This window comes from Crotalus tigris, unplaced genomic scaffold, assembly GCF_016545835.1.
Source record: "Crotalus tigris isolate CLP2741 ecotype Arizona unplaced genomic scaffold, ASM1654583v1 scf7180000018682.9941245338:1185362, whole genome shotgun sequence".
NCBI classification, from domain to species: Eukaryota; Metazoa; Chordata; class Lepidosauria; order Squamata; family Viperidae; genus Crotalus; species Crotalus tigris.
The window spans coordinates 335,133-347,051 of NW_024097143.1; the positions used below are offsets into that span (position 1 = coordinate 335,133).

At 40.8% G+C, this 11,919-nt stretch overlaps 1 protein-coding gene across 1 annotated transcript; it reads left to right on the forward strand.

Moving 5' to 3' along the window:
- Nucleotides 1–30: 30 nt before the first annotated feature.
- LOC120313420 (vomeronasal type-2 receptor 26-like) lies at nucleotides 31–6,914 on the forward strand. Its single transcript, XM_039355332.1, has 5 exons — nucleotides 31–345; nucleotides 1,452–2,288; nucleotides 4,190–4,417; nucleotides 5,497–5,628; nucleotides 5,976–6,914. The coding sequence occupies exons 1-5, from the start codon at nucleotides 31–33 to the stop codon at nucleotides 6,912–6,914; spliced, it is 2,451 nt and encodes an 816-aa protein (XP_039211266.1).
- Nucleotides 6,915–11,919: the final 5,005 nt, after the last annotated feature.

An 11,919-nucleotide genomic window follows, 5' to 3' on the forward strand; every position in this document is an offset into this window, starting at 1 on the left:
ATGCTTTTATGAAAATCCAAATTGAAGATGATGACCTTTGGAAATTTCTTATGTTGCAGTGAGAACACCTTCTACCACCTTCTGCCCTTCTTGTTGGCTGTTCATGAAATCAACCAGAATTCAAGGCTCTTACCCAACATCATCCTGGGCTACAACATCTATCAGAACTTTTTCAGTGCAAGAATGACATATGAGGCCATGATGGACGTGGTGTCCACAGGGCAGGAGAACATCCCAAACTACAGATGTGGAAGACAAAAGAACCTGCTGGCAGTCCTTGAAGAGGTGGATTCTGAACTCTTTGATCATGTTTCTAATGTCTTGAGCATTTACAAAATCCCACAGGTATAAAGCCAAATGAAATTAATTCCATGTTGTAAATTCTTCAGATATACAAATATATCAGAGTCAGAGAATAAATATTAGAAGAGCTGAAAAGTGACCAATACAAAAGAGCTGGTTTTGTATACAGAATCATAGAATAGAAAAGTTCAATTCCCTGCACGGGCCAAGAATGGTCAGACCACTACAAATAAATTGCTGTCCAATATTTCCTCAAAAATATTCAGCGATGGAGCTCCAGGACACAGGATGTTCCAACTCTTAATAACTTTCAGTGAGGAATTCCTCATTATTATAATCTTGAAACTGAAGTAAAAATTGGGAAAGAAAGATATGAAAGAAAAACGAATGGGTCAAGATAGTTTGAGGGCACCTCCAGAAAGCAGCTTTTACATACTTTCTCCAGTGTACAAGACAAAAGAAAGTATGTCATAATATTCTTTCCTATTTTGAACTGGAACTTGGCACAATGCCAGTTGTCTTGGTTTTTTTTTTAAAGTTAGATTATTAAACAGACTTCTGCATTCCATATGTCTGAAAGAAATTCAACCAATTAAAGAGTTCACATAGAAATATTTGAAAACAATTATATGAATGAAGACAATGAAATAATATAGCAATATTAAACAATTGCTAGGGGGGATATAACAAACAATATTTCAACTCCAACATATGAAGCAATGAAATAAGCAGTAATATTCTATGAGAATTTAACATGTTTGTCAGTTTAAAAAGATATTCCATGAGTGGATGGGTGCCCCACAGAGTTACAATGCGGGTAAAGAAAAGAGTATGTAGGGATCATGTGAGCGTAAGTTGTTGACAGCAAAAGTGCCGCATTGCATTTACTCCATCACTCAGGCAAAACTGCATGGGTAAGGGTTGACAGAGAGATGTGCTCCATCAGAACACCACCCACAGATAATTCAGAGCTCCCTAGTTTCAAAGGGAGCATACAAGACAACAGAAGGAACATCAAGGGAGCCAGTAAAATTCATGCAGTTATTGTTTGAAACTTCTCTCAGCAATAGAGAAAGGCCCTTAGATTCACCATGTGACTTTTATCATTAAAACTGACCCAAATACCAATACCTTCTGTTTTATCTTAGATCAACTATAATGTCATCAACCAGACTGCTGAGCAAAATAAACATTTTCCTTTTTCATATCGGATGACCCCAAACCAAAAACCTCCCTACTCTGCAATTGTCAAGCTGCTCCTGCATTTCCAATGGACGTGGATCGGCCTCCTTTCTCTGGACAATGACAGAGGAGAAAAATTCAAAAGAAGCTTGGAAGCTCTTGCTCTAAAAAATGGGATTTGCATTGTCCTCTCAGGAACCATCCCAGAAGCAAATATGAAGACAAGTGCTAGAGACACCCTCATGCAAGAAAAACGGGAAATGTTCCTTTCTCTTATCAAGAGTCAAATAAAAATTATAGTATGCCAACTGGATTTTAAGGCCTCGGGGATACTAACAACAATAATACAAGAGCTTGATAAGAGTAAGAAATTCATTGTGGGAAGAGTGTGGATTGCAACAACTTTGACAGCTTTAAGTGTAGTTCTTTTTGACCTGTTGGTTGATCTCCAAAATAAATATGCTTTGTTTTCCTTCCTCATGCAGACAAAGGGAAGGGCTCAGTATTATGACTTTAAATCTTATACATCTATGGTCACAGTGTATGGAAAGGAAGCATTCCAATGTTCCATTTCAAGTCCTTTGTTATCTAAGAAGGTTTGGAAAAAATGCAAAGAAAAAGAGAACTGGGAATTCCCACCCCATGATGTGATTGCAAGAATCCTCTCTCAGGATCCCTCCGGTATTTCCAAAGTAATTCAAAATGTGGCATGGGTCCTCAGTGCTGCCTCTTCCTCCCCATGGAGTAAGAGGAGAATGCAAGTTGGATATTATGAATCATCCCAGATTGTGCAGCCATGGCAGGTAAGTCTTCTTCTTTGAGGTTCTACTGATTTCCCCCTTCCAATTGTTCAATATTAAATTAGATGTAGAGAGGGGTGGAATATTCCAAAGAACAATTGCCCAGTTTGTAGTATTTGAGAGTGAGTTTGAGAACTAGATGATGGAGAAAAATCTTCCAAAGTTAAACAAACTGTACTGGTATAGGATGCTTTTGTGACAGAAATAGCTCTATGCTGAGAATGTGATTTTCAAAATTAAATAAGCATCAGAATATTTCAGCAATCCTCAACACTTTTTGGGGATCACAAAGTGATCTAGTTTCCAAGCTAAGGAGTTCGGCTTGATTGTGTGTTCTGGATTGAATTTGGACTTTGCTAACTAAAGATTTCTAACATAACAACAAGATATAAATCAATGTCTTTTCAAAGCATCTTCTGAGGGCCAAAAAAGTTCATCCACACATCTCCTGAACTAATGTATAGGCTTCCATAGCTAGTCTTTGAAAGAGATAACATCACTATGCAATTTGTATTGCATTCCTAGCCCGGAGTTAAGCTCTGCTAACTTCATCTTGATAAATTGTATTCTCCATCTTTTCCCATTACAAGTTTTCCCATATCTCAAATGGTCTTAGTGCAGGTCAGGCTGTGATGGTGAAACAACAAAATGGAGAACATAAAACATAGAATAAAAGAGTTGGAAGGGATCTCAGAGATTTTCTAGTCCAACCCCTTACTCGAGCAGGAGAGTCTATAACCTTTCAGAAAAATGGTTGTGCAGTCTCTTTTTGATGCTCCAGTGATACAGCACCCACTACTTCTGAAGGCAAGCTATTTCATTGGTTGATTGCTCTCACCATTAGAAAATTTCTCCTGAGTTCTAGGTTGCATCTATCCTTGGTTAATTTCCACCATTGTTTCTTGTCTTGCCTATTGGTGCTTTGGAAAATAGTTTGACCCCATCATCTTTGTAGGATCCCCTCAAATAGTGGAAGACTCCTATCATGTTTCCCCTAGTTCCTATTTTCCTTAGACTAGACATACCAAATTCCTGCAACTGTTCTTTATACGTTTTAGCCTCCAGCCCTCTAATCATTTTTGCTGCTCTTCTCTGCAGTGTTTCCAGAGTTTCAACATTTTTTTTTAAATTATGATCACCAAAACTGGATGCAGTATTCCAACTATGTTCTTTCTAAGGCTTTGTAAAGCAATACTAGAATTTCATATGATCTTGATTCTATCCCTCCATTAATGCAGCTTAGAATTGCATTGGCTTTTTTGACTGCTGCCACACACTGTTGCCTGATATTTGAGTAATTGTCTACTAGGACTCCAAGATCCCTCTCACAGTTACTGACATTAAGCCAAGTTTCACCTAGTCTATATCTATACAGTTAGTTTTTCTTGCCTAAGTGCAAAACCTTACTTTTATCTATGTTGATAGATAGCTCTCCGTTTTCAAGTCTGTCAAGATCATTTTGGATCTTGGGCTTGTCTTCTGGGGAGATGGGTATTCCTCCCAGTTGAGTATCATCTGCAATTCCCTCGTCTAGATTTTTTATGAAGATATTGAAGAGTGTTGGGCCTAAAATGGAACCTTGGAGTATCCCACAGCTTATTCCCTCCATATGGATGTAGTTCTTTAGACGACTACACATTGAGTATGATTTGTCAGCCAGTTATAAACCATTTGGTTGTGGTGTTGTCTATCCCACATTTTCAAGAAAGTGAGATAAATGTCTGAAAAAGAGCTGTGGAGCCCTGGAGAATGATGAGAGAAGCTTCCCATGAAATGCTGAATGAATCTCTTTCAGACTGTAGAGGTGTTCTGACGAGGTTGAATTATTCAGAGTAACAGAATAATAGCAAGAAAAACATTGAATAAAGGCTCAAATTGTAATGTTTTTTTCTCTGCTTCTGCAGCTTCATAGGTTCCTGAGAAACTTCCAACATCACAATATTTCCAGAGATGGGATTTATTTTGATGAAAATGGAGTTCCTCTTGGTGATTTTGATATCATGCACTGGACATCATTTTGGGAAAAGTCTGATGCAGGGGTGAAAATTGGGAGTGTAGAAAGAGAAGCCTCCTCGGAAGTCAAGATTTCCATCAATCAGAGTGCCATTCAATGGCCAACATCATTTAACAAAGTAGCTGATGCTGCTTGGTCTTTACTCTTCTGTTTACCTCCATATGTGCAAACCTTTCTGCTCAGAAATAATACTTATTGAAGTCAATTGTGATGACTTCCAAATAAGCCTCATTAATTTATTAGATAATATTTTATTTTAGAGGTTTTTAAGTAATCTATCACACATTGGAACCTGGAGATTCTCAGTCATCCAGGTCATTGTTGTGCCAAAGGTGCTTTTTAAAAAGGCACCTGGAACTTGCTTTTCCTTGAAGACATTTTACTTTCTCATACAAAAAACTTCTTCAGTTCTGACTGAATTGTGGAGCATGGAAGGATTTGGAACTGCTGAAGGACTATATTGTAAACAGGATATAGATTCAGCAGTTCCAAGGTTCCACATCCATTTGCACTATTCAGGTGACCCTCCAAGTAGCCTTAACAACTCTCAGAAAGACTGCTAATGACCAGATGATTGCAAGGAATATAAATCCTTTTATCCTCCACCATTCAGTCAGAAGTGACGAAGCTTCTGAGATGAAAGGCGAAATGTCTTCAAGGGAAAACAAAGACCAGTTGCCTTTTGAAAAAGTACCTTTGGGAAAAATCCAGAATATGAAGAACTTAGCCCACTGAATTGCATAAGAGAAAGATGTCATTAAGAATGTGGTGAGGGAAATGAGGGCAGCTAAAAAAGTCATTTAAATAAAATTATACAATGATCAATTGTAAAAGAGAAAAATAATGACTGAAGAGAAAGCTAAATTTTGGAGGTTTCCTGAGAAAGCAAAGTTGGTAAAAAAAATAAATTATAGCATTCTCATAAATGCCCTAAGGAGAAAAAACTTTTGCAATGGAACTACTTTCCTTTGGAAAGAAGAATAAGGCAATGAGTCTGTTTTGGGATCTGCAATAGAGATTGATAGAGAAAGACAATCATCTTTCTTTTGCCGCTTTCAAGCAGACTAATAAAAGCCCATGCCACCAGTCCTTGACTGATTTTGCTCAGTGTGCTTCTGAGCTTCTGGAAACCAGTTGATTTCAGTAAACTCTTCTAATTCATATATTGCCCTGACTAATCTTTCTTTTTATGTTTAGACGGTGCCTTATTCAAGATGTACAGAAAGTTGCTCCCCAGGTTATGCCAAGCTTGTGAGAGAGGGGGCACCAGTTTGCTGCTATGACTGTTCTCTGTGTATGAAAGGAACATTCTCTGTGCAAGAAGGTATAGTAGGTGGCTCCAAAAAGAAAAAAAAAGAAAGAAAAAAACAGTATACAATCAATATTAATCTCTTGCTTTTTTAGGGTATTTGATAAAGAAGCAAGAAAAACATTAAATTTCTTGAAGGCATCCACAAACGTTTCAAAGATTGTTGATTTCTATTGAGTTGTAATTTTCTTGTTTGATCTCCGGCAAGAGGAGAAGCTGATAATCACATTTATCTTTAGCCTTTAAAAAAAGAATGTCGACTATTTTAATAAATGTTGTGTCATATGGATATCACTGGGCAGAAATATTATATTATTCCTTGAAAATGAAGTAATTGATTTTTGTTGTGGTTTTCATGCTCCTACAGTTGCAGAAACAGATACATGCTAACAATTTTTTTTCAGATGCATCCCACTGTGATAAGTGTCCAGATGACCATTATTCCAATAAGAAACGAGATCAGTGTGTCCCAAAAAGTATAAGCTTTTTATCTTATGAAGAATTGTTGGGATTCATTCTGGCTTTCTTTGCCATTGCTTTGTCCCTGATCACTGCCTTTATTCTGGGAACCTTCATTAAATACCGAGAAACTCCCATAGTCAAAGCCAACAACTGTCAACTCACCTACATCCTCCTGGTTTCACTCCTGCTTTCTTTCTTGACCCCTCTTCTATTCATTGGTCGCCCCATAAAAATGACTTGTTTGCTTCGACAAACCATTTTCAGTATTGTTTTCTCAGTGGCTGTATCTTCTGTGCTGGCCAAGACGGTAATGGTGGTGGTGGCCTTTCTGGCCACAAAGCCAGGCAGCAGCATGAGGAAATGGCTGGGGAAGAGTCTGGCCAACTCTATTGTCTTATCCTGCTCTGGTATTCAAGTAGGCATCTGTATGATATGGCTGGGAATTTTCCCCCCATTCCCAGATTCTGACTTTCATTCCCAACCAGGACACATCTTGTTGCAGTGCAATGAAGGCTCGGTTGCCATGTTCTACACTGCCCTTGGCTACATGGGTTTTCTGGCTGCCATTTGCTTCTTGGTGGCATTTCTGGCTCGAAAACTGCCAGGGAGTTTCAATGAAGCCAAACTGATCACCTTCAGCATGTTGGTTTTTTGTAGCGTATGGATCTCCTTTGTACCCACCTACTTGAGCTCCAAAGGGAAATACATGGTAGCTGTTCAAATATTCTCCATCCTGGCCTCCAGTCTCGGTTTACTAGTCTGCATCTTTATCCCCAAATGCTATATTATTATTTTGAGACCTGCCATGAACACAAAAGAAAATCTGATGATAAAAAATCATTAAGTCTCCTGATGTTGGTCTTTATTTTTGTACAGTTTACATTCAGTATAAAATCACATACTTTGAAGTCATGTTTTATGTGTTGTAGCTTATTTTTCTTCATCCCATGTGAATTTTGTATTATAATAATTGAGTAGTAATGTTGCTAAAACAACTGAAATTATTTGAAATAACAATATCCTTCAATTGCCACAATCTGAATTCATGTAAATCATAAATATCATCAAATACATTAATAAAATTTCTGAAACCAGGCAAGAGATGTTACCAGAGATGTTCTGACATTGTTTTAGATTAAATTAAAGACTATGGCTAATGATGATGTGTGTTTTTGTTGCTATATATGTTGGTGTTATATTTTATTTTGGGGGAAGATGTTCTGATTTTAAAAAATAGTTAATTTCAAATATATATTTGATTGGTCTCTTCTGGCTGGATAATGTAAGATAATAAATAGATAGATGGGTAGATAGATAGATAGATAGATAGATAGATAGATAGATAGATAGATAGATAAGGAGAAACAGAGAGACAGATAACATTATATATATTAAGAATAGATAATTTTTTTTTCCTCTATACAAATAATTTGGGACAAATTATAATTTTACACTGTCTTCCATCAAAAACTCTGAATCATTTGAAAAGAAAAGTCATGTAGAAACCTCAAAATTTCAAAGATTCAGGAACATTGGATTTTGGGGGCGAGGGCAGTGGTGGGATTCAGCCAGTTCGCATTATTTCAGCAGAACCGGTAGCTAATTTTTTGTTGCCCATGCTCAGAATAGATCTCCGGAAGCGGCATCCACACAAAGAACCGGTTTTCCCCATATTTGAATCCCACCACTGGGGGAGAGAGTCAACTACATTTGAATTAGAAAGATAAGTAATACTGTGATCCTTGTTTCAGAATGTGTTAGAATTGTTGGAAGTCATTTGTAACAGAACGTCCTAACCGTGCTTCGCGAAAGCCAGGAAATAGGAACGTTGCAGTATTCAACAAGCTTTATTCACTATGTTGAAACTAAGTTAGCACTGGAACGAAGCTCCATTCATTGCCCTAAATACATTCCTCCACCACACCCAGAGTACACACCCCAATTGACGGTTAATTGGTCATCTGCAATCCACCTGTCCCCCTCCCCATACCTGCCTTGTGATAGTCCTCGACCCTACCTATGCCCCGATCCAGCTAGTCCTTATGTTCAAACCTTACATTGAGTCCACGCCCCGATCCAGCTAGTCCTTATGTTCAAACCTTGCATTGAGTCCACGCCCCGATCCAGCTAGTACTTATGTTCAAACCTTGCATTGAGTCCATGCATTCCGTTCATGCCATTCTCATCCCTAATGTCCCACTCAACCTCTTCCTATAATACCCCCTCCCGGTATCCAAATGTTGTCAGACCCAGCGTCCCAGTTCCCATCATTCACAGAGTCACAGTTCCAGCAACATAAGCCATAACAGTTTTAACAGCAGTCGGCTTCTCCATATTCCATTTCTATGTAGCCTCCGTCCGGTTATGTGTTGGCAACATAGGATGTTCACGTGACCCGTTCGGCCGCCGCTGTTGGCAATGTAGCTCACGAAGCTACCGGACTCGGCTGGAACACAGGGTTAACTGGAACATTCTGGACTTTGGAAGGTAAGTATCTCGCTGGGTCTGATATTCGGCCCCCCTCACCACAGGGCCCCCTGAAGGTGAGAAATGGGAAATTGATTAATCATGCCAATGTTCACATACAATAACCTTTCTAGTCACCCCCTGGTTTGTGTGGTAGTGCTCTGTGATACCGACGGATTAGATCAGGGGCAGATATATCGTGTTTTTCTACCCAAGAGGCTTCGGACAGAGGGTATCCCTTCCACAATATCAGATAATAGAGTCTACCCCCCCCTTACTCGCAAATCAATTATGTCCTGTATTTCATATCGTCCTGGCGTAACAGGTCCTGGGGGTGTCTCATGGGACGGTCCTCCCATGGGTTTCAACAAACTTACATGAAAAACCGGGTATATCTTACCAAGTAGTTTCGGTAAGTGGAGCTTCACCGTCACAGGATTGAGGATCTGGAGTATACGAAATGGTCCAATGTATTTTGGTGCTAATTTTCTGCATGGCACCTGCAACTTAATATACTTGGTTGACAAATATACCAGGTCGCCTACCTGTAATTGAAATGGCATTCTGCGACCTTTATCTGCCTGATACTTTGATGTCTGAGCTGCCCGCTGCAGAGCGTGTCGTACTGTACTCCAAACCTTACCTACTCGCGACAATCACTCATTTGGTTGACCGACCTGGGTTTCCCGGTTTCTACTTTCCGGTAGTGGAGTAATATCATGTCCATATACCACTTGGAATGGGGTTAGGCCAGTACTTTTATGTACCGCATTGTTATACGCAATCTCCGCAAATGGTACCAAATCTACTCAATTGGACTGTTGGTAAGACACGTAACATCGGAGATATCTCTCTATAGAAGCATTGGCCCGCTCTGCCGCCCCATTAGTACAAGGGTGATATGCAGAACTCAGCCCTTGTGTGGTACCAATAAACCTCAGAAATTGCCGCCAAAAATGAGCTGTAAATTGGACACCTCGGTCCGAAATAATCCGGCGAGGCGCCCCATGCAGTCGGAACACTTGGTGTATGAACATTTTAGCCAATTTCCTCGCCGATGGTAGTCCCTTACACGGTATGAAATGGGCCTGCTTTGAAAATAAATCGACCACCGTCCATATAACTGTATATCCTTTTACATTTGGTAAATCTACTATAAAGTCCATCCCAATGTCCTGCCATGGCCGAGTTGGATTAGACACTGACTGGAGTAATCCCATTGTTTTTTTAGGAATTGCCTTCGCCTGTGCACAAATATGACACCCTTTCACATAGCTTTCAATGTCCTTCCGCAAACTCGGCCACCAGAACTGCCGTCTCGCCAAATGTAATGTTTTCAAAAACCCAAAATGGCCTGCTAATTTGGAGTCATGGCACCGGTGGTACACTCGGTCCCATAACCGCTGTGGAATGTATAGTCTATCACTGTGCCAGGCTAAACCATCTCGGTAGGTCAACAATCCAGGATTAGCTAGTGACCAAGAGTCATTTAACAAAGCAGACTTTACTTCATCCTCGAATGCTGTCGTTTTTTCACAGGCATCTGCTCGTATGACTTCAACACTGTCAGAAGGCATGATAGCTTGGATCACCTCTTCCTTTTTGCTGTCGTGAGAGTGCATGAGAGTGCGTCCGCTAAAAATTCTTCCCTCCTGGAACAACTTTAAAATGAAACCTAAATCGTTGGAAATATTGTGCCCAACGAACATGTTTGGGAGCTAATCTCCACGGTGTCTGGAGGACCGTTAAATTCTTGTGGTCTGTCCACACTTCAAAGGGATGCTGTGCGCCCTCCAACAAATGGCGCCATGTGGACAGGGCCCATTTCACAGCAAATGCTTCCTTTTCCCATACCGCCCAGCGTCTTTCTGTATCAGTGAACTTCTTGGAGGTATAAGCGCAAGGTTGTAGAATACCTTGGTCATTACGCTGCAATAATACCGCACCGACTGCCACGTCGCTCGCATCGGCCTGTACAACAAACGGCCGCCCCGGATCAGGATGTACTAATACAGGTTCTTGAGCGAATAATATCTTTAAGGACTCGAATGCTCTTTGACAAGCAACAGTCCAGTTCAAGGATTGTCCTGGACGGGGTTTCCCTGCAATATGCTTGGTACGCAATAGCTGGGTCAATGGGAGTGCCACATCAGCAAAAGAGGGAATAAATTGCCGATAGAAATTAGCAAACCCCAAGAACCGTTGTAATTGACGGCGGGTCTTTGGGGCTTGCCACTCTAATACAGTTCGTACTTTACTGGGATCCATCTCTATACCGGCTGCTGAAACTCGGAATCCTAGGTATTCAATGCGCTCCTTGTGAAATTCGCACCTTGATAGCTTACAATATAGCCGGGCGTCTAACAATTTTTTCAGCACAGTGCGCACCAACTTCACATGCTCCTCCAATGTTTGGGAATAGATGAGTATATCGTCCAGATATACCAGCATACCCCGGTACAGATGTTCGTGCAAAACTTCGTTAATAAGCTGCATGAATACAGCTGGGGCCCCTTGCAACCCGAAAGGCATCACTTTAAATTGATAGCTGCTCAGAGGGCAATTAAACGCTGTCTTCCACTCGTCCCCTTTCTTAATCCTCACCCTATAGTACGCTTCACGAAGGTCTAATTTCGTGAAGATTTTCCCAGCAACTAGATGGGCAAGGAGGTCTTTCATCAATGGCAGGGGATATGTCTGTTCTATACATACAGCGTTAAGACCCCTAAAATCCACACATAACCTTAATCCTCCATCCTTTTTCCCTTGGAATAATACCGGGGCTGCTATCCGGGAACATGCTGGTTCTATAAAGCCTCTGGCCAAATTTTCATCTATGTATTTCCTCATTTCCTGTTGCTCCGAAGATGTCATCGGATACATCCTGGGTTTCGGCAACCTCGCACCAGGAACAATTTCTATTGCGCAATCCGTTGACCGATGGGGTGGTAAACTATTACATTCTTGCTCGCTAAAAACTGCTGCCAGATCACTATACACCGCCGGATATCCAGGATCACTCCCAGCCAGCCCAGATTTCGAGTCTTCAACCGCCCTATCCTCACTATGCACAGCCAGATGGGGTGGCTGGGGACCTACTGCAAGCCTTAAATCTGCCCACCACATGTTCGGGGTCCATTTATCCAACCACGCTAGACCAAGGATGATGGATTCGGACATAGAAGGCACTACTATAAACCGTATTACCTCCCAGTGAATACCTATCTCCATCCTCACAGGCTCCGTCACCCAGTTGGTCGGAGCTCCCCCCAAGAGGGAGCCATCTACTTGTTCGAAACGAATCGGAGACTTTAACCGGGTCACCCTAATACTCATCTGCCGGACCACCTCCTTACTAATCAGACACCTAGTGCACCCGGTAT

What these genes read in the sequence shown, in the direction of transcription:
- LOC120313420 (XM_039355332.1), top strand. Translation starts at nt 31, where the DNA reads ATGACCTTTGGAAATTTCTTATGTTGCAGTGAGAACACCTTCTACCAC. An exon ending in GCATTTACAAAATCCCACAG is followed by an intron (nt 346 to 1,451) that starts GTATAAAGCCAA and finishes GTTTTATCTTAG; the next exon opens with ATCAACTATAATGTCATCAA. An exon ending in AGATTGTGCAGCCATGGCAG is followed by an intron (nt 2,289 to 4,189) that starts GTAAGTCTTCTT and finishes CTGCTTCTGCAG; the next exon opens with CTTCATAGGTTCCTGAGAAA.